This window comes from Siphateles boraxobius, unplaced genomic scaffold (assembly GCF_051911475.1).
Source record: "Siphateles boraxobius isolate OS27281-9 unplaced genomic scaffold, OSU_SipBor_1 8, whole genome shotgun sequence".
Classification (NCBI taxonomy): Eukaryota; Metazoa; Chordata; class Actinopteri; order Cypriniformes; family Leuciscidae; genus Siphateles; species Siphateles boraxobius.
This window is the reverse complement of record NW_027509208.1, coordinates 8,492,635-8,516,664: the sequence shown is the minus strand read 5'-3', so window position 1 is coordinate 8,516,664 and position 24,030 is coordinate 8,492,635. Positions and strand designations below refer to the sequence as shown.

The window sequence follows — 24,030 nt, the reverse complement described above, 5'->3', positions numbered from 1 at the left end:
ACGTATTTCAAAGGTAAGGATTCATTAGTTTGAATATTGGAACAAACACTGTAATATAACGTCTTAGTTGATAATTCAATATACCTACTTTATTTTTGACAAAACATCCCAGACTATATATTTAACATAGCAAAAATTGGCGAACAAAAGCTTACATTTACATTTACATTTATTCATTTAGCTGACGCTTTTATCCAAAGCGACTTACAATTGCTATATATGTCAGAGGTCGCACGCCTCTGGAGCAATTAGGGGTTAAGTGTCTTGCTCAGGGACACATTGGTGTCTCACAGTGGATTTGAACCCGGGTCTCTCACACCAAAGGCGTGTGTCTTATCCACTGCGCCATCACCACCCCCAAAAGCTTATTTAATGTGTCAGTAGTCTTTTTTTTTTACAGTAAAAACTTTATAATCTATCCAAAACTAATCAACGAAATCTTGTCTAAGCATTCAAATTATATAGTCTGTAACATATCGTGTTTATAATATATTAGAATATACCTACATGTTAATTTGCAGTTTGTTGCTTATACAGACATTTTATTTCAACATATATTTCAGTCTATTTTTACTCATCTCAGTAGGCTATAGCAATATAGTTTGGATGTGTTCATGTAAAAGTAAAATGTTTATTAATGTAGGTGCGAGAGTGAATGAACGGCACAGACACGCGCTCTATAACTGTAGTAAACAAAAGTGCGTGCGCCTGTGTCGTTCATTCATCATTTACACACAGACACGCAATTCATATTTAAAGTCTTTTTGCAGTTTACAGACACTATTCAATATCGCTATTAGAACAAAGCACTTAAGAATAAATAACTAACTTCACATCAGCTGGATCTGTGCTCCTCGAAATGAAATTACCAGCACTTCTGGTACATTTTCCAGGATTATTAGATGGTATTATTCCTCACAGCACAGCAAGATGAGGTAAAGTACAAGATTTTTATTAAACTTGATCTGTTTTATAATCCAGCTGGTGGGCGTAGGCATGTTTGCATGGCTTACCTCAGATCATTTGCGTTTGAATAGCGCGCGCTCTCCGTAGGCTTGGCACTTTAACACGTAATCAGGTATAATGAGCTGAAAAGAAAAAGACTGCAATCTCTCTCTCACAGAATACATAAACTGAGAATATTTGTTTTTTATATAAATGACTTCATTTAAAAGAAGAGAGTTCAAGCTTCATGAAGAAAAATCTCTCGTGTCTGTATGACAAGTATTCGCGGAGTTACAGTTAATTTTTGGACGCGTTTCAGAATGGACTTCACTGACAGAGAGAAGGCAAAACTCGCATCATGTTTATTTTTCTTTATTTGACAAAAAGCACAACACTTATTTTTTATTGTGAGTATACACAAAAATAATACACAGGATCGAATGATGTATAACACTTATATGTAAGATCAAAATCAACAGAGTATTTTGAGTCTCTTTTGCACTGATAAGAAAAAAAGTGAGCTGGTATCGCCGGCGATACCGCCGACCCCAGGGGGTTAAACCCCACTAAAGATATAAAATATTGTAAAGCACCATAAAATTTTCATACATTATATTCCAAGACTGAAGCTGTTTGATAACTTAATGTGAGGTACAAATTGATATTTAAGCATTGTCATTAAAGTTAATGGAAACTCATCTCTCCTCAGTCCTTCAACTGTTGAATGGATACAGTAAGTATCAACATCGATTCTCTTCCCCTTGTTTTTAGAACTTTTCAATGCGAAGAGTTGCGCTTCAAGCGCATCATTCTGCGCACGGGATGCGCTCTGGCGCTCTATTGAAGTGTTTCATAATAGGCCTATAATACTTTTGCCCAATAAAAGATTAATATTATTAATGGTCTTTCTTGTTCTGTCCTATCCATCAAATGTTGCCTCATGAAAAAGCTGCACTATATATTTAAAATAAATATCTTTTCATTTATATTAGTAGTCGACCGATATATCGCCACAGCCGATATATCGGCCGATATTTGGCTTTTTAAATATAACTGCATCGGCCGATAAGTTTCTCTGATTGGCCGATGTGTTGGAAGCGGGACTTTTATTTTGACCGCGCTGCAGACTTTTATTTTGACGGGCGGCGCTGAGAATACCAGCACCTGAGAAGAGAACGGCAGCGCCTGAATCTGATCACACAGCGCTCACTCACATTCTCCGTCTCTCTGTCAGTCATATCTAATACTTTGTTAGACAGAACCGGTGGCTACAGAACTGGTAGTCAAAGAAAGTAAATGGTGTAGTGAACTTTTTCTTTGTAGAAAAGTTAGAAGCTCAGACCAGGAGACGGAGGAAGTTTTCCAAGCAGAAGTTCTTTTATTGCTTGTCGCTAGCTGCAGTCATTCCAACATCGTCTGACTTCTTGAGTCAAACATTGTAATATATATACATTATAAGAGGTAGGGATTACATTGTGATGGTGGAAACTCATATACAGGTTTAGGAACCTGTATTAAAAGAGAGAGGGAAAAAAACCTATTCAAACCCTGAGACTCCAGAACAGGAATGACAGGACTCTCTCTTGCTAAGACAAAAGCTCGCGAGAGTCTCCAAGAGTTTCTCTAACATGTTTCATTTAACTTACAATAGAAAGAAAACCCGTCTGACAGCTGTATATAGAGACACAGAATAAGACAGGACTTTCGTGCTTCACAGCTGAATGCTAAATTCAATTTACAGAACTTTCTCAGTTTATATATGATAGTATTAGAAGTTAAATTAAACATTTGGTATGCGATGGTATGCGAAAAAGTAATGCGTTTGCTTTTATATTATTTGTAACCGAAAAGGCAAACAATCAGGCTAAAATACTTTCTCATTTAACGTCAACTTTTAGCAAATGTGCATCTACATCATTTAAACAAATCTCTGAATATCTAATAAACATTTAATTTCACAAACCTTGCAGATTTAATCGAATCCAGCTGTGATATCTTGTGGAGTGTGCATTTGTAGCCTGCATAAATGTGTTCCTGCGAGAGACGGTCCGTGCGAAGTGAGTAAATGCGAACAGAAGATCAGCTTCACAGGAGACGCAATCGAAAAACTTTAAATAATTCATTTTAAAATATGCTGTGCTTTATCCAGTTGCCCACTGTGTCATATTCATGTCGTTTTCACTGTGTGCTGTATGTAAAATTAGCGTTACCTTGTCAAAAGTCAAAGTAAAGAAAAATTGATTATCAGTGCGCATGAAATTACCAGATTACTTAGTGCTCTGTTAGTGTTTACTTCCCTTTATTCACATATTCATATATTTTTAAACAATTCGTTTATTTTTGAAAAATACTGTAATAGGATTGCAGATTCAAGAAGTTGCCATCTAAAGTATAGGGCCTAAGCATATTTATTTTAAATATTTTTAAATATTTATTAAATTTATCTAATTTATTAAATATTGATTTTTATAAATATAAAGTGTGTGTGTGTATATATATATATATATATATATATATATATATATATACACACACACACATATATATATATATAATATATATATATATATATATATATATATATATATATATATATATATTATATATATATATATATGTGTGTGTGTGTATATATATATATATATTTGATATATAAATATAAATATCGCCTTTATATCGGCCATCGGCCACCCTGCCATCTAAGATATCGGCATCGGCCATCAAAAAACCCACATCGGTCGACCACTAATTTATATGTAAATACATTTATTTTTCATCAATGTATTTTATAACAATACAAAAACCAATGTGGAACATTTTACCTTTTATTTGTTCCAAACTAAATGTTTTTTTTCTCACTAATAACATTTGCTACTGAATTATCCACTAACCTCATTTATAATAGCATTTTAATGAAATGAGAGAGCGCGTCTGCGGTGATAGAAGAGATGTGCGCTGTTATAATGCGTTGCTATTGACGACCGTCATATAATTTAATGTGTATGCTTAATAAAATTGCATAGAGGGGCTAATTTTAATTGTTTGTTGATTTCCAAAAATAAAACTTGTTGAAATGTTTTCAGTGTGCGTATCAGTTCTTTTTGAGCATTTTCATCTCATTTTAACAAAACTGTGATAATATTGATAATTGTGATAATTTTGGTCACTATAATCGTGATATACAATTTTCATACCATTACATCCCTAATATCAATTAATTGGTGTAGACCAGGTTCAGTAGATGGCAAATTTCCTCAAGGAAAAAAATCTCTAATGGTGTAAACGGGGAACCCTAGTTGGTACATCACTATACTATTAAAGGTTAAAATTAACTGGTTTGTTTTCTTCTTGTATTTAAATTGCACATAAGGGAGTTTTTATAATAACATTATAAAACACATTTTCTACTCTTAGTTTCTACTGTTTTTTTAAAATAAATATGTAAATGGTGCTGTCATAACATGACGAATTTATTCAGAAATACAATAAATATTGAAGAACAGGTTAAGTAAAAATAAAATTAATATGCAATGTAGGGCATATATTTAGCAAAATGCTCTAGATTTTACTAGCTGAAAAATGAATTTGAATGGCTTATGTGACATTGTTTACATGCTGTCTTATTGACGTCTTTCAACATACCTTCTGATTTTCATTCGTGTTTATTTATTTAATACTTTGCTTAGACTTTCATGCCATGAATTTAAAAGCTGATCCTTTGTTTCATATCAGAATTGACAAAGCACAAAGCTTATTGTGATTTATTGGATGGGAGGGGAGGTACAATACAAATCTTTAATTCATCAACTGAAAACAGCAGAGACTGAAATATTCTTGGGATTTAAGAATCGATATCGGTTCTTCAAAATGAGAATGGATTATAATCGAGAAATAATTTTTTTTAACCCAGCCCAATTTTTAACACTTTGTCTCTCTTCCAGTGGCTCCCTCCACTGTATCCCCCATAATACCCTGGAGGAGAGAGATGGAGATCTTAGTACTGGGGACAGTAAGCTGTGCATCTGTGGTCTTTCTCCTCCTCACTGTCATCATTTGCTACAAGGCCATCAAAAGGTAAGACTCAATAGTTTTAGAGATTTTATGACAAATCTGTTAATTTTGTTGATTTTACTTCAGAAACATGTAAAAAACAAAAAACAAAAAAAAAACGAAATTAGTAAAATGGGATAAATGGGTTAATATAAAACATTGACTTTCATAGTATGGACTAGGGCTGGGCGATATGCCATAAAAAAAAAAATCCCCGATTTTTTCACAAAAAATCCGATTTATGATTTAAATCGATTTTTTTCTCTCCCTACTTAAAATCAATGACAAAGATGCCAAAGAAATTGTTCAAAACAAGGTTTAACTTTATTTTGTTTTAATATTCCCTTCTGGGATTTGATCTCGATTAAAGTGCAATCAGAAACAACAAGCCAAAATGACAAGAGGACAGGCCCTGTCTTTGAAAACAATGAAAATGTAACATAAAATAAAATGGGTGGATTGGGATTGGGGGGATGTGTAAAAAAAACTAAAAACTTGCATCACAATAAGTGTATTGTGATTGTCAAATTATTTGGTAACTAAACATAATTTTATTAAGTTTACTGGTATGCTACTTTTTTTATTATTGCTTAACACAAAATTCACAATTTCAGTTCAATTCTTGTGATTTGATTCTGATCTTGATTCAATATAAATTCCTTTGGATAAATATTAGGTACAGTAGATACGTTAATGTGTTAATTGTTCTCCAAAAAAAAAAAAAAAATCACCTGCTGTAAACATACAGAGAGCCCTGTCAGCTGGTATTATTAAAGGTTAAAACTAACTCAAATTAAATATAATGCGTTTTTTATAATAACAACGTTATACTATTTTAATGATATAGGTAAAAAATATAATAAATGTGTAATATAGTTATCATATTTAGCAAAATACTCCTCTCTTTAGCAATTATTTTAAGTCCACATGCGTGCTATGGGTCATTAAAAGGCATTCCTGAGGTAAATGTAACGTTACGTGACATATGTTGTTCTCCAGCTGTTTTATTGACATCTTTCCGCGGTTGAATCGATCGATTTTATTACATTTCGGTAAGTTGGTAGTAAAGAGTAACAGGTGATCGGTTCACGTGCCGCTTGAACTGAGATCTGCCAGCGTTCTCTCACGTCAAATTTACAAGCGCCAAAACGGTGTTTATTGTTTGAATTTCGTAATAAAATTGACAGAATCTGAGAGCTGAGAATCTGTTTCATATCGATAGTAACCTTCTCTGTCTTGTCTGTCGGTGTCAGTGTCCTCTTTGCTTCGTCATTTTTATCTGCGTGAGAAAATGGATGTGTGGCGTGAGGTCGTGTAAAAAGTGACAAAATTGCGTCTCACAGTGAACTCGTGAGAGTTGGCGGCCCTGCAGATTCAGCTTGTAAATGTTTTCGGCGGGTGTGCTTCTGCTGCTGCGGTCTCGCTCATTTGCCATGTTGTTTGTGTATCTCTATCATGGCAAGCGCTGAGCCCGGTCGGAACTACGGGAGCCCAGATGGGAGCGTCGGCGGTTGTTAAAGAGAAAACCGATTTTCATTAAAAAAAAATCGGCGTCAACTACACATTCGAGTTAATCGATAAAATCGATTTATCGCCCAGCACTAGTATGGACAATTACGTTTTTTAAAGCACCAAACAAGCCTACAGCCAGGTAAACAAAGCAGATTCCATTAACGTTTTATCTGTGTCAGCTTCATGCTACCTTAATGTAACAAGATTACAAGGCTGAGAAGATGATATCTTCTTATCTGAAACATGAATTGTGAATGTTGTTTTAGTTGAACTGACATGAAGCTGTCATCTTCCTACATTAGGAAAAACAATGACAATGATTTATTCACCTCTGTCGTGGTGAAGCAATTTTGCAATATGTATTGTTATTGTTGTAAACCTTGTTCTTCTCAAGTGTAGAAAAGATAGAGTTGCAGACCAGGAGATTGTTGAGGTATAAGTTCTTTATTTCGTCGCTGTAGTCATCTCAATCAAGTCTGACTTTTTGAGTCAAACATTGTAATATATATACATTATAAGAGGGAGGGATTACATTGTGATGGTGGAAACTCGTATACCAGTTTAGGAACCTGTATTAAAAGAGAGAGAGGGAAAAACTTATTCAAACCCAGAGACTCCAGAACAGGAGTGACAGGACTCTCTCTTGCTAAGACAAAAGCTCGCGAGAGTCTCCAAGAGTTTCATTAACATATTTTATTTAACTTACAATAGAAAGAAAACCCGTCTGACAGCTGTATATAGAGACACAGAATAAGACAGGAGTTTCGTGCTCCACAGCTGAATGCTAAATTCAATTTACAGAACTTTCTCAGTTTATATATGAAACTAGATTAAACATTTGACAAAGTCGTATTCCTTCATTATCGACATTTTAAAATATATTTATTTTTTTACTATATCAATAAGTGTTACAATGTGGTCAGCATGCAGGAAGATGAATAAGATTCAAAAACAAAACAGGCTTTATTAATAATCCAAACACTCTGAATGAACCAGCAGGAGAATAACGCAAACCACACAATGAACAAGAACTGACCAAGAACATCTGAAACAGTACTATGTAAACGGGTTGTACAAAAGAAAGTTAACTAGACGTGTACCTACAAAAACAAACGAGGATATAATCAGTAACCAATGACACTGAAACTAAACCGAGCGGGGAAACAGGAACTAAAGGAAACCAAACGGAATGTCAAAATATAACGGAACATAAACCTGACAATAAGCTTGTAGGGCTATATGTATAACAGTTCCAATCATCGAATCTGACTGAACGAGATTCTTTCTAAAACTGCTGATATTTCACCAGTATCAGCACTGCTTGTCTCTGCGCTTTCTAGGCTGTCAGTCAGTGCAGGTTACACTGTTACGCCACTAGGTGAGTGGGTCAATTAAACCGTTCACCGTTAAACCGAGTAACGCTGAAGATGATGCTTTTCTTATGGCATTGATTCAATTCATTTACCAGCACTGATGCCATTCATGGGAAATGCCCAAAACGTTGACAGGATGCTATGACAAAGATTTCGCTTTCCTCTTCGGAAATGGCGAACTTTTTTCCACAAATGTTGACCTGAAAAAAGGACAGACGCTGGTAATCGCACGTGCTCAGTCGAACTTTCTCTCTCATTTGTTGTCAGTTTAGGCTTGTTTATTGCTAATCTATTGAGCCTCTGTACACAATTATACACGGAGTCTTAAGCAAAAACGAGCCAGTTGGTATTACGATATTGCGGTTATTGCAACAACCCTAATGTGTTTTGCACTGATGGCGCTGTAGAAGGTATTGCGTGGTGTGTCAGACTTAAGCTGCTCTTTTGGTCTGGTACCAGTGACATGTTGTCAAGGGAAACCTGAGAGGCCTGTCAAATCAGCAGCAGACAGGGAAATGGCCTCAGACCACCCAAATCACTCACACAGCAAAAAAGGAAAGGGGCTCCCAGACTCTCTTTGATACACCCAGGGCAATACTACCATAACACATAGATTTCACAAATTTATTATTATTTTGCATTGTGTTGTATCATATTTATTTTTCTTTTAGGTAATCATAAAAGCTGTCAGATTGGTGTCACAGCATTTTTTATGGGAAAAATGGACCTTTAATATATACCACTATATCACTTTATGCAGTAGCTTCAACACTTTTTTTGTCTTTTTTATGAGTTGTAGTGTTAACTCAAAACAATTTCGGCTACATCAAATTGTGAAAACCTGACAATGTAATAAAATCCCATAAGATGTCAAGCCTGGCCATAATGAGAAGTTACACACGAGAGCCACTGAGCTCTATCATGGAGTTTTATGTGCATTATTACAGCATGCCATTGGAACTTTTGACCATTTATTATTTGGATTTATCGCTACAGGTTTTACAGCAACCAAACATTTCTCCTCCTTATATTTGTTTTTTACCATTCTAGTTTGTGGGTCCTTATTGTAAAATATACAAAAGATTAACGGCAATTTGCAAAAGTGAGTTGGCTCAGGTTTATAATAAATCGTTAGATGTTTCATTCTTGCTGACTGTTGGAGTTGATATCATCAGCATTGTTCAAAGCTGCAAAAAATAAATAAAAATAGATAGAAACCTTTGACGTTCTCAAGAGCACAAACCCCTAATCTCTTTTGCCAACATGCTATTATTATGGAGAAAACTGATCTTAGACCAGTAGTTATGGATGGATTTTCCCTCTAAATACAATCAGAAGCAGCAGCAGTCAGCGTTGTGAGTGAGAAAATTCCATGTTAGTCTCAAGTCCGTGGCCAGGGGAAGGCTAAAATCTTGTCCAGCTTTACGCACGCTCCACCTATGGGCACACTGCTGACACAGGTAATTGACCTAACACAATATAGATTTATTTACATAATTACTGTACGCAGGAAATTTTAAGCATGAACGTATATCAGGGATTATTAGCAGAAATTGATTTGAATATACCAGGGTGTCCGCGGGTCCTTAAAGTCTTAAAAAGTCTTAAATTAGATTTTAAAAATTTAAGCCCATAAAAAATCTTGTCTTATTTTTACTTATGAAAGGTCTTAAATTTTCGATGGCAATTTGACTTAGACATATCTAAATGTTTTCCAGATTAAAACTATCTAATTAGCGTCCTTTTTTATTCATTATTCGTTCTTTGTGGATTTGCTCGTTCACGTGACATTTCGCGTCACATTCGCGCCAGCATTACGTCTGTCTCCTGCACGCGAAACACATTGAGAAACAGCAGGAGAGTAGAATAAAGCTGGTTAATTTCAGGTCAATTTAAGTTCATTCTTTATGTGCGTAGTGGTGTGCGATGTGTATTGTCTATTATGATATTGTAATCATTGTTTTACTTTAACTATGTACGAGGGCGCACGCACTGCGAGCTGACATCGCATTTGTGTCTCATGCTTGCTTTCACTGCGTGATGTGTCAGTTATAGGTATGTTCTAGGGATGTAACGATTCACTCAACTCACGATGCGGTACGATTCACGATACTTGTTTCACGATACGATTTTTTTAACAAGTGATTAATTTAAGAAATTATAAATGAAAAAGTGTCCCTTTTATTATTTCTCAGACAAAATGCTGCACATTTCTTTTTCATTTTAAAATATATTTGTCAAATAAAAAAACTACATTGAAAAATATGCCATAACCATCAATAAATTATATATATAAAAATATATATATCCATGTAACTTACACATTTAGAGAAAGAGAGAGTAAAATAAATACAACACCTGGTTGCCACGGAAACACTGATGCACCTTGTGATCTCTGTGGCTCTCGCACTTGTCGTATTAATGCCTTTTACATGAAAACGGAGGTGACTGGTGCTTCTCACGGTGGTGATTATTATTAGTCTACGGAAAGTCAAAATGCCGCCACACCTCCGATTTGAATGAGTCAACATCTACGCTTGCCGTCGCCATGTGTTTGACGGCGCGAGCGCACACCAGACTATGACACACACTGGCGCGGCGCGAGCGGAACAAACCGAGAGTTATCAGTTCATTCCTATGGAAGTTGAGCTTGGCTCACACAAGCTCAAGTTCCATTAATGAAGTGAAAACACTCGCTAGCTTCGCGCCAGTGTGTGCTTGCTGCTATTGTGCCTCTAAAGCGTCACAACTTCACAGTAGGCTACAGTAAACGTCCCTGCTGTTTAAAACGTGTATCGCGATTCGTTTAACATTTCAACCGACTTGAATCGTCACACATTTGTATCGATTTTCAATCGGTTGAGAGTGAATCGTTACATACCTAGTATGTTCCCTAATAGACGTATAAAGTTTTTGTATTTTATATATCATATGTTGTTATCATACAATATTACATCAGGAAGAGGGCTGTTTTCCCGTGCACAATAGCAAATATGATATTTATTTTATATAACAGTTAAATTAACATTGAGTTACATTTTATAAACAATATTGTCAATATTGTTTGTTTTCCCTTTATTTCGCTGACGAGAAATTCAAAATGAAACCGTAGCAGAATCTCAATGCAAGAACAGCGATGATTTCTTGACTGAAATCCACGTTTGAACGAATCATTTTAAAGATTCAATGAACAATCACTTGCACTTCCTGAATGAATCAGCCGTTTGAACAAATCGGTTGAATGAGTGACTCCCTGAGACATGACTTGCCGCCGCCTACTGGCGGTTTTAGTTTCACATTTAAAGTACCCTGTAATTAAAATGTTACAATTAGAAATCAGTTCATATTTAAACCAGGGTACCCGCGGGTCTTAAAAGCATTCAAAAAGTCTTAAATTGATTAATCTCAAATTAAGGCCTTAAAAGCCTTGAATTGGGTATACAAAGTCTTGGATTTCGTTACAAAGGTCTTAAATATTATTTTGCCTTTCCTAGGATTAAGTTCATACCGTAGCAAAATTATCTGTTACTAATGTAGGCTAATTCAAAATTCATGCAGCGTTGAGTGCACCTCGCGCTCCACGTCCTAGCAGAAAAACTGATAGCGTGCGCACTCGTTACTATGGTTACTAGGCAAGTGAGGTACCAAACAAGATAGTAACCTAGCCAGGGCTCGACATTAAGGCTTGTCCGCTTGTCCGGGACAAGTAGGTTTTTTTGTAGGACAAGTGGAAAAGAAAATTACTTGTCCCACTGGACAAGTTAAATTTCAAACAAAATAAAATGGGATGTTACTTCACGTTATGTGCCACTCATTACGTCGATTATACAGATTTAATTTTACCGATTTGAAACGAACACATTCCCCCCCCCCCCCCACAATCCGTCGAACCAGCGTCCAGCTCAGAATGCTTTGATTGGCCAATCAGGAGTTTAAACATTTTTACCTGACTCAAGAACAGTGATGGAGAGTGATGTTTCTTCAGGCTCCGTAGCCTGGCCAAGCTCCAGGAAAAGCTCCAAAAACAAGTCACCTTACACCAACAGCACCATACGAATTTAAAATTTGTAACCAAATGGAAAGATGTATTTGACTGGGTTATTTATGAAGACGGAGTTATGCTCTGTGGCGTCTGTCGGGGGCAACCATAGGGGGCAACCCAACCTGGCTGACAAGCTTAAGTGGCGTTAGCTTGCTAGCCGTGTACTGTAAACAACCATTAACAGCATTTGTATTAGGGATGCACGACATTGGTAAAAAATGACATTGCGATATTTTATTTTTCTGCGATATATATGTAACGTTAAGGGATAACTTAATGTAGAGTGAGCTTCGATTCGCGCCAGGGTCCTAATCAGCCTGAAGGTGTTGTATTCGCTATAACAACCGCCTCGCTCTACATTATCCCGCTTATTACACGGCTACCTACCAAATAAATCAATAATTTTACACAAAATATTGACTTAAAAAGGAGTTTATTGATTTAAAAACGATTATATTGCTTCCGCCAAAGAAAACAGTCCGTTCCGTCTCTACGGTTAGAATCCATGGCAACACTCTGTTTTTCATGGCAACGGGTTAGCAGCGGTCTGTTATCAAGAAATAACAGGCCGCATTCTACATTAGAATTCAACAAAGCCATGTAATAATGTGATATAAAAACAATTTCACCATATGACTTGAATAGCTCTATTTGGAAAGAATGAATCATTCTAGAATGACTGGGGTGGTTTTGTCATGGAGTAAATCCGCATAGAAACTAATATTAATAGAATGTTAACTAATCAGTTAACTAGACTTTAATCAATGGAACCTTATTAAACCTTATAGTGTTTCCGATTTCTCTTGAGTTCAGTGTTGGACAGATCAGTTGTTTTAACCATTCATTAAAGTGAGTTGGTTTAAAGGAGACGCTATTTCGCGAATCGGACGTGTCATTAACGGACCACGACACATTGATTATACAGGCAGTTTAGGACAAGGACAAGATCTGTGTCAACACAGAAAACATTTCATCCCTGGATAGATTTTTTTTGTTTATTGAAAGTCTGGTTTATGTCATCTGAATGTGTGGAACGCTTTTCAGAGAAGATAAGGCAACGTTATTTTAGCACAATTCAAAACCAGTGGTAGTTCAGGAAAAAAAAAAAAATCGGTCTTCCGAGCTTTTACCATCGTGTATTCTCAAAGATATTTCAGTCAACTCAATTCATTAATATGCGCGAGGGAGGGAGAGAGAGCAAGACAGTTTGAAGACGGTGAGAGAGTGCGCGCGCAACCAGGGATTTCACTCTCTCTGCTCGTTCTCTCAGTTAAACAAGCGAAGTCAGTCAACTATCACTCACCGGTCAAATAAGGCTTTGGCAGGACAAAAATACGGTTTAGAAAAGCTGACAGAAAACGGTGCTAAAGTTCCAGTTTTCTTGCGCTAGATGTTTAAACTGACAGGACTTGCAAATTGATTACCCGGACAAGTGACTTTTGTGCATGGACAAGTGAAACATAAATTTACTTGTCCGAAGGACAAGTGCCTCAAAAAGTTAATGTCGAGCCCTGCGCCTAGTTTGTCGTCTGAAATGGGAAAGTGTCGGTTTAATCCGCTGTGGCCACAAATGCCAGAATTCAATAATTTAAACCCCAAATCAGAGCTTTAATGTAAAAAGTACAAATTCTAACCGTTCTTTTCAATAGTTTTTGCAACCATGCGCGCGCTCTCTCTACACTGCTGAAGAAGCGCGGATGATCTGAAAACACAGACAAGCTGGAGTTCAGCAATCTTCATTCGAGATTTTCTACTTAAATTAAAGTGTTATTCAGTCGGTCTGTGTTCTGTCTCGAGCCGCTTGCGCTATTTGTGCGAATAAGGGCCTGTTCACATATCGCGTTCACATAAGCAACGACAGACGCCTCCGGAGCGCAACCGCCGTATAGCGCTTTGGAAAAAGGAGAACGCGGCGCACCTAGCGTTTTCTACGCGTTTTTAGGCGCTATATGTGAGCGCAGTCTAAATCTGCGATCAAAATGAAGGCGGATATCCAGCAGTGTTTTTAATATTGATCATATTATACGAGCAAGAATGCAATGTTCCCCGAATATCCACACGGTTTCAAATGTGACATTGATTTTATACAACTGTAAAAAAATAAATAAATAAATGGTAACATTAAGTAGGGCCCTATGATATCCGTGATGCGGAAAACGCGGAAGGAATCACGGAATTTACACATGAAAACGGAATTTGCATATATTTTGTTGACATTAAATAAACATTTTTTTTTACTTCCTTCTCATTTTTCAGTTTAAAAGAACAAATGTAGAAAGGTCTCTACCTAAACCGTGGCCAAATGGCATTGATAAACATGTTGCATAGTAAGCATACGACCTCACGTTCACGCGTAGGAAAAAAAATGTCGAAGCGAGTGGCTTCTGATAAGCTAACGGTGGCTGCGTTTGTGGTAGATGCGCCCATTTGTATACTGTAACGTGCTGATCTAACCAGCGGTCTCATAAAACGTTAAAAAATGTAAACGTCTGGGAGAATGAGTAGAGCAGGCGATCTGAATAAAAGTGATGATGCAAAAAAGAGCACTATTCGGTACGGTTTTCTGTGCGCACACACCCAACCCGAAGCGTGCAGCCATGCACAATAGACCTACAGCCCGCGAGTACTGAATTGAGCTCTCTTTCGTGTCTAAATAGACAAATACACACAACATTATGTCTAAATGTCAGTTTTGGAGAGTATTCACGTAAACTATGTCGGTTATGTCTTGTGAGTGTATCGGATGTGCATCAGTGCAATTGGATCAGCATGTCATTGGACATGATCCGACGTCTTAAAGTGACAGTGGGTAATAAACGTAATGCGGTCCATGTCCTTAATATTGATCAAGCAACAAAAGAAAAAGAGAGAAGCATTCACTGTTTGTTAATAGCTTTAAGGATTAATTATATTTAATTCATACAAATAAATATGTCTGCTTGAAAGAATGAATGATGTATGCAAGTAGTTATAAAGAATTTTTTACTTTAGGAAAGTGGTTTTAATGTAATTGTGTTGGCTTTCTGTCAGGCACATATCGTTGTTTCAATGTTTCTGTCTCCCTACAGCATGTCTGCATTTAATCTTTAATTTAATATTCATCAATCCTACCTTGTAACTGTTACCTTCATGTTACTGTTATTTTTGGCCAGAGATTTGTTGAAGGTTTGGCTGAATTTTGAATGTGCTTTGCTGAATATATTAACAGTTTAAATAAAAATGCTGAATTGTGAGTTTGTGTAACTGAATTTTTAACCGTCAATACTGCTTTGAAGTGAAAAGAAAACAAGCAAATCCGAAAAATCCAAAAGGGCTAAAAATAAATCCAAAAAAACGGAATTTGAAAAAAAAAAAAAATGGAATTTGAGAAATAAAACTGATTTCATAGGGCCCTAATTAAGTGATGTACTACATTTAAAACAGCATAGTCGGGCTTATTGCTCTATTTTGCAAGGAAATATGTGGCTTTGAACGAATCGTGAGATTCAATGAATGAATGACTCAGACTCACTCATAAAGATAGTGATTTACTGCCACCTACTGGCGATTTTAATCTTTTTAACATTGCATATTTAATGAACATTGTTTTATTTAAAGCATTATTTAATTTTTTAAAGGTAAAAAATTACATGGAAAATTGATCAAAGGGGGCAAATATTGTCACTTAATGGAAAAGGTGCGAGTGCAGTCTAAGAGAGGGGGGTTCAGGGGTATGGCACTCTAAAACACTGGAGAAACACGGAACTTAGGAAAAGGGATATATATGTAGAACTGCACAAGTGCTACTGCTAAAGTGTGCAATGTCAATCATTTCTCATAAGCTTAATTGAATTGGCCTAGAGAGAATAATTGACATTTTCTGTCTAAAGACTACATATAAAATAACTACCAAAAGTAAAGTAACTGTCAAATAAAACTATAAAAAAAACAGAACGGCTCAAATGTGATTAAGACCAATAAGCATTTTCATGTGAAGATGAAGACTAAATCAAAAATGGCTGCCAAAATTAACACTGGCCTACACATGTGCGCGCTACAACGCTGTTGTGTATATGTATTAAAAATGACTGATAATTTAAGTAAAATATTTTATTTAATTCAAGTAGCCTACTTGTACATAATTATTTTCTAGGGTTTAAAATGTATACAGATTTGACATTTTCCCCTCATACGTCTTTCGGAATGGGTACAAAATTGGCATTGAATTTTATTTGAAATGGTATTAAAAAGGTCTTAAAAAGTCTTGAATTTAAGTTGGAAGATCCTGGGGGTACCCTGTAAACATTGAATTAAGAATTGAAGAATTGAATATCTCATAGCTTTATTTATGCAATTGGAAATGGAGTGTAAATATATTAATGCCAGTTCTGATGCTTCTGTGTCTCCTCTGCACTGCAAAGATGGATTTTGATTTAATGATTTAATTTAACTGGTAATAGTGGTATTGTTATTATTGTAATATAATTTAATTTGAATGTTAGAATTTAACATAAAAGGTGATGCATACCTCGAAGTAAAAAAAAAAAAAAATCCCTATATTAGTGAAAATGCCCCTGGAACTCAATTTAAGGTTGCAAATACAGGGTTTCCGCGGGGCATTAAAAAGCATTAAAAGTCCTTAAATGGATTTTGTGAAAATTATAGTTTTGAAGAGAATTTTATATCAATTTATTTGAATATAGCCTTCATAATTAATAATCTTTATTTGCTGTCGCAAAATATGTACGTTAGTGTGATAAACACGTGGAACCAATTTGGTAATTGCTTCCGGCCGGAGCAAAAGGTGACTTGGGCATTTTGTACAGCGGTGGACGGGTTGGAACCTTGGAAAAATGGGAAAGTGCAAATTCCAGCCAAAGTGACTGGAAAACGAAACTTTTAAGACATGGTTGCAGTCCGTTAGGGGTAAAAATGAAGGATTTTGGCGTTTGTAAAAAAAAAAGCATTTAAGTTAGTGACAATGGAAATAAGCGCCGTAAAATCCCATGCAGTGTGACTGCCACAAATCGGCGTAAAGAATCGATTTAAATAGTAGGCCTAGATCGTGTTTAATGAGTGTTTTATACATTGTGTTACATTTGTCGTCTAATGTCCATAACCGCCGTATAACGCTAGCCCTTTGAAAAAAAGGAGAACGCGGCGCGCCTAGCGTTTTCTACGCGTTTTTAGGCGCTATATGTGAGCGCAGCCTTAGTGTACAACGCGAGAAATACTCACATCAAATGTTAACGCAGAGGAACGGGACACAGCAGTTCAGTGAGTTCACAAAAGTTCATTATTTGCATGTGCTTTAAAGCCTTGCCGGTTAAACATGTCATTCACTGCTGATGCGCTGTTCTAACATGCGCTTTACTGAGCGCGAACACCCGACTCGCACACGCACTAAAAGCCTACAGTCTACAGCGCCTGGTTACTGGACTAAGTTATCTTTCGAGTCTTATTTCGCTAATACTCTCAAATACACACAAGGTTTACACAAGGAAAGTTGGTTATGTCTAAACTGAGAGCAAACTGAGAAAATTGAGAGAAATCTGCTTGTCAAATGCGTGTATATTAGATGCGTCGTGTACAGGTCTTAAAGAGACAGTAGCCCTAAAAGTAAACATGCAGCCGCTTGTCTTTTAAACGGATAGTTCACCCAAAAATAAAAATTCTGTCATTATTTATTCACTCTAATGTTGTTCCAAACCTGTATTAATTTATTTCTTGTGCTGAACACAAAAGAAGATATTTTGAAGAATGTGGATAACCAGACAGTTGCTGGTCCCCATTGACTTCCATCGGGAAAAATATACTATGGAAATCACTGGGGTACATCAACTGTTTGGTTATCCACATTCTTCCAAATAACTTCAACAGAAGAAAGAAACTTATTCAGGTTTAAAACAACTTGAGAGAGTAAATGATGATAGTTAAAATTTTTGGGAGAAATCTATTTAATGTTATTAAAACAACAAAACACAGAGGAAATCACTCACTGCTCTTGACTGAGAACTTTAATAGTAGCTTTAATAAGAATTAATGTATAATTTATACAGTGAAGACTATATTTGGCTTTGACTTTGACTGAACATTTGCTCTCATTTTGTGGAAAAAATATCGGGATATATATGGTATATCGATATTCAGCCAAAATATATCGGGATATGACTTTTGGTCCATATCGGCCAGCCCTACGCGCCACTGATAGAAGCGGCAATGAGCACTTTGGTTACTTGATTTAAAAAACAACACATTTCAGATTGCCTCTTATTTAACAAACGAGCGAAATTAATGCTCTGCTAGTTAACTGGAGAGGTTTTATTTATTTGTATTGTTACATTCTTGGCGCGAGATGTTTCAAAAATGGTGGGGACACAATCGACCTTGGCAAAGGTGGTGGGGACATGTCCCACCTGCAAATTACATATATTTCCAGGAAATTTTTCCGGCCGCGATAATTTCCATTTGCATGCTTGTTTTGTTTTCCTTCTCTCTCTCTCTCTCTCTCTCTCTCTCTCTCTCTCTCTCTCTCTCTCTCTCTCTCTCTCTCTCTCTCTCTCTCTCTCTCTCTCTACCAAAGAGACGACTGGATGTCAATATCAACGCTGACCGCCACACATTGATTTTCGAATGTTTTTTAAATTATTATTGTTTTTTTTCCCACTGAGCTAATTTTCAATCGTATTTGATTGCAGAGCGCCGTAGCGCGTCCCTCTCTCTCTCGTGCGCTCTTTCACCCTCATATGAGGCGCCGTCTAGGGCTTAAATCAAACTTCATTCACGCACATATATGAAACACTTGCATACACATATATTAAGTAGTCAAACATACATGTATACTGCTGAATGCTCAAACAAGTACATATGAAATGCACAACGACACACCTAAAGTCTCTCACGCACATACACGCAAACTCTGCACACACGAGAACGAGATGCGCGCACACACAAACTCTCCACGCACATATGAGACGCGCGCACACACACAAACTCACGCACACTCATATGAGACGCGAGTGCACGCACACACATACACACACACACAAACTCAATGGGACGGAGCACACACACACAAACTGTCCGCGCACATACTCATATGAGACGCGAGCACACACACACACAAACTACTGCACATACTCATATGAGACACATGCTCACACAGTACATGATGCATGTGATTCTCGGTGTGAACGGAAGTCACACATTGGTAAGTGCATTTTTTGTTAACAGAGACAGAGTCCATTGCTTTTATTGTTTTTGGTTGTTTTGTGAATTAAAATAGTCTCTAGAAATAAAAGTTTGATCTTTGAAAATGTGTACCTGCATTATTATGCCATTATCATTATTTTAGATGAAAATGGTCTCAGAACGACAATATTGTTTATTATCAATATTATCGTTTATCGCAATAATTTCTTGGACAATTTATCGTCCAGCAAAATTTGTTATCGTGACAGGCCTAGTGGTTAGTCATGGGTCGTGTATGGCATTAAAAAGTTTAAAAAAGGCATTAAAAAGGCATTAAATTTAATTTGAAGATACCTGCAGAAACCCTGAAATATTGCCCTTTAATAAAAAATTTTAATTTCTTTCACTGCTGTGAATTGACCACTGCATAGAATATGAAAAATATGTATATCTTCGTGAGTCAGCTGTCATAAACAGGCCTAAACCAGCCATGGTACCAGTACACAAACACAATCAGTAAAATATAATCTAATTATCATCTACAAAACTTTGAAAATATTGAGACATATTTTTGTCAATATTGCGCACCCCTAATGTAAGGTATTAATTTTGATTTCTTCAGGTCTTAAAAAGCCTTAAATTTGACTTTAAAAAGTGTGCAGATACCCTGTATACAATAAATATTACAATACATAAAGTGTAGATTGTTATATTTTACTAATTTGCTTTAAAATCCAAGGGTTACCATGCATCATCTTGCTCGGAGTGACAGTGTAAATGTTTGGAAATAAAGCTTCACATCTTTAAATCCATATTTAATTCTTTGTTTCTCTGCATAAGTTGTGAAGTGTGTATATTTCCTATCTTGTTGTTGACCAACATCCACTTCAGACTCTTGGAGATTTTGGAAACTGTTAAAGACAGGTCAGCTCAAATTCTACTGCTTTTTTACTAGCATGACAGTTTGAATTAAGTGTATATATTGTTGATATAATTATAATTTAACTAATGTGTAAGTTGTTATATCTACTGCTTTGAAATACATGCTGTTAATGAAAACACTGTTAAATAATTTACAGTTACCGTATGAATAAAAACAATATTGTATAATACAAATACATAACGACAATAAATAAATGTATATGGCGAATTAAGTATGTGCATGCCTTAAAAGCATAAATCTGCAGATTTCAGAAGAATCATTTTAAAATGTAACAAATGTTGAGGTATCCCATCCGTCAGCTGACCTGATATCTGCTGCTATAATGAAGACAACTTTTAATAAGTAGGGGAAATTCCTGATTTGTAAGAATGTATAGGGAGACTTCAGATATAAAAAATGCTGACTTGCTAGGTAATGTTTTCATTAAATTCAGATGGTTTCATATTAATTAATAGGATAGAATGTGAGGGAATACTAGGAAACACCAATGGTGCAGTGGCTTCACTTTATGACGTCATGAGCTATCCAGCCATTTATATAGATCAGAGGTTTTGACCCTTAACCACAACACTCTTTATTTGGTGGGTCAACACAGGAGGCAACCAACAGATATCATCTATAAAACATCACAACTCATGAGAGTCTCATGCAAGTGATAAACAGGCTTAAACCCCCCCCCCCCCCAAGATTCCTTTTGGTAACTATCGCTGAACTATATTTGGCCTGGTTCATGTCATTGTGAAGCTACTCTCATTAAATTGATACTATTCAGATATTCAAGTGAAACTAAGTGGAGGTGGAATCCAAGCTGTTAATGTTAAAACATTCCAGTCTTCTGGAAATTAATCTTTTATTTATGAAAGCTGTGGAACATCCCCTCCTGGCTATCAAATAGGGACTTGTTATGAGCTCTCTGTTTTGGAATCATTTCACTTGGAGAATTTGTTTGTTACACATTGCCTCTTTTTTGCCTGAGAACTTGGTATAAGGAAGCCAACTCCCAAAAGAAAACCCAGCTGGCAGCTATTTCTCCGCTAATGAGCTTGCCCAGTCTGCCAAAATGAAGAGAGAGAGACATGTTTAATGCCTTCCTTTATATGCATTCGAACACATCATTTAGCTATGCTCAATGACCGATGCACCGCGAATGGTGCTTCTTCAAACACTTGGTAAAATGTCCCAGTGAAGGCTCGGAGTATTACCCCAATCATTGCTTTATGGCTTTTGCATGCTGAAGACCGGTGCGGCTCACTTATTGTAATGAGTTTAATGGAATTAGAGGCACTGGAGGGGAAAGCTAAAGCAGTTTTGTTGAACAGTTGCTCAATGCATATAGTATAGAATAGATCTTAGAGGAGAGAAATGGGGTTCTGCGTGAATTTTTGACCGCTGTAAATGACTGATAAAGCACCCCGGTCATTGAACGTTAGTGGAATTATGATAACGAAGACTCTAAACAAATGGACATTCAGAACCCTCAGTCTGGATAGGATGTATAAACACAACTTCAATCTGTCTTTTTTCTCCTCTTAGCTCTGCTGAACATGCAGCACTGTTAAATGCTTTCATGCATAGTTACAGTCAATACATCCTAAAATAACTTTTTGTGTGAACTTAACTCACATTTAAAATGCTAATTAGACTCAGGCTTGGATTTAAAGTGCTCTAAGTGACACTGGGGTTAAGAAGGCTAAAATTGCCTTTTGTAATATTAACGTTCATAACAATTGTGCTGTGATAATGTGTAAAATGCATTTGCAAAATTATGTACTATCAGCCTTTGTTTTTTTTTATCCCCAGAGTAATAATGTGCACATACACCTTGGATGACTTTTCTTATTAATATTTAATATTTGAGTGTATTAGGTGAGATGATAAACGTTTCTAGGCTTTTCTAAATTTTGTACTATTGGGCAACTTCTGTTGTGCAGTACCTTTTGAACTCTAACTTTTGAAAAAAAATCTTGTGTTGTAATTTCTATAAAGATAGAAAGAAAAGAAGACTTTCATAAAAATGCTTTGGTTAAGCTCAGGCACTTACATTTTACAAGAATTGACAAGAAACTTAACCAGATTCCTAACAGGATGGATATAAAGACCTAAAATGATCAGTCGGTTAGGGATTGACACTTATTTTACATGAGGGTGCCAGCTTGATGTTAATTTAAAAAAAAATGTTTTTAACCATCTTGTGAAATTTTGATGATGTACTGATTTCTGTAATTTTATTAAAGAGTACGGAACCTTTTTTAAAGATAGACATTCCAACTAATACCACAAAACATTACATATATTATCATGATCACCAAAACTGGTGAAAACATCATTAAATGTTTAAAAAATAAAATATGACCAGGATTCTATATTTTTTTTAATACATTTGCCTACTTGTCATGTTAGAAGAGAAAAATGGAAACAGCAGTTCAATCCAAAGTTTTGTTGTTTTTTATTATTCACTTCTACATTTGCTTGACCCATTGGGGACCGAACCCCAGCCCCCCCCAATCATGACATACCTGAACTCAAACTCAAATCTTCTCTGATCCCTTTGGAGTACGTGCACAGTTGTTGTATGTTTTGAAGGAATTACTATATTACTGTTGCATAATCATGTCTATCATAAAACAGAGACCGGATACTGAAGCTAAACCCCTAGAAATTTCAAAAGATGTCAGATTTGTCAACATTCATAGCATTTGTGGACAGTTGTCTAGATAGTGATTGTAAACAAAATTACGTCGGGTTTATGCACGGGGATCAGCCGTGCCAACAGATTAATTGTGATATTGTGATAAATTACTGATTAATATGATTAATGACACCTTGAAAAATTGTTTTACATATTATGTTCACTTTATTAAGATATGAGGACATTACCATGTACTGCATAAAAGATAATTTACATTATCCATTTAACCTACAGTCATGTGGCAACAATCTCATCCCGCTCTGTTTATTTTCAGAGGAAAATTATTACTTTCTGATGCATATTCCAAAGGGCAGGGTTATAAAATATTTACCTCTACCTGTAATGTTTTGTGTCGCTCTCAGCCATGTGTGTACTAGACGTCATGTATTATTGAGGGCCCAGTTCCACATTTGGAGGTGAGGATTTGGCTGTTTTTGGTACTGCAGTGATATTTTGGGCATATTTTCAATGAGAAAGGACAAATTTGCACCACCGAGCACCCAACCATATGTTCACCAAACAGGAAACCTTGAGTGTATAATTGTTTTTTTGTTTTTAACCCTCTGAGGTCTAAGGGATTTTTGGGGTCCTTGAGTAGGGCTGTAACGATACGCGATATAAAATCGAAATCGCGATACTCAGGTCCACGATCCTGTATCGCGATGTGAGAAGGCAGAATCGCGATCACACCCCTTCCAACTCCCAGAGTTATCCTTCCTGTCCAGAACCAGGGCTCGAATTTCGGCGCGGGTATTGCGCATAATTCTAATCATTCCCGCAGGTCTCCCATTTATAATGTGGGAAATTCCCGTAATCGTAATCCACACAGATAATAAAATAAAATCATTCTTTTAACAACTATCTTCCAGACGCAATTTCACAAACAGCGTGAGTGTTCAGCGGTGCTGCGCGTCTTCTATCTCTTCTCATAATGTTTTGTGCAAGGCAGGCATCAAGCGCTGCGGCGATAATACACACTCGCGTTTTGGAGTCGGGACCATAGACTGTAAGGTCGGGACATGACGGAATATTCACTTGCACAATCGGGCCAGCAGTGCATCGTGACTGAAGTCTTTTTAAGTCTTACCAGTTTAAACATTCAAGCGATTTTAAACTAATCAGTGCTCGCGCGCTCTCTGAGATTATTTTCTATGCGCACATTCATAGAAAATCCGCCTCAAAAACAGCTGGCTAGTAACCATTTTTCGCGGATTATATTGCTTTAACACGCAAAATTGTCAATTTCGGTCTTTGTGAGTAGGCTATACTCTAAATAGGCTATAGTCGGTTTTGTCTTTAATAAACA

At 36.3% G+C, this 24,030-nt stretch overlaps 1 protein-coding gene across 2 annotated transcripts in view; it reads left to right on the top strand.

Annotated features, from left to right (window-relative positions):
• The window catches only part of prima1 (proline rich membrane anchor 1), a 95,008-nt gene that overhangs the window by 48,200 nt on the left and 22,778 nt on the right, over window positions 1–24,030 (top strand). For both annotated transcript variants that reach the window (XM_077219456.1, XM_077219457.1), the window contains exon 3: window positions 4,887–5,019. In XM_077219456.1, coding sequence (XP_077075571.1) covers window positions 4,887–5,019 — 133 coding nt within the window. The remainder of the gene's footprint in view (window positions 1–4,886; window positions 5,020–24,030) is intronic.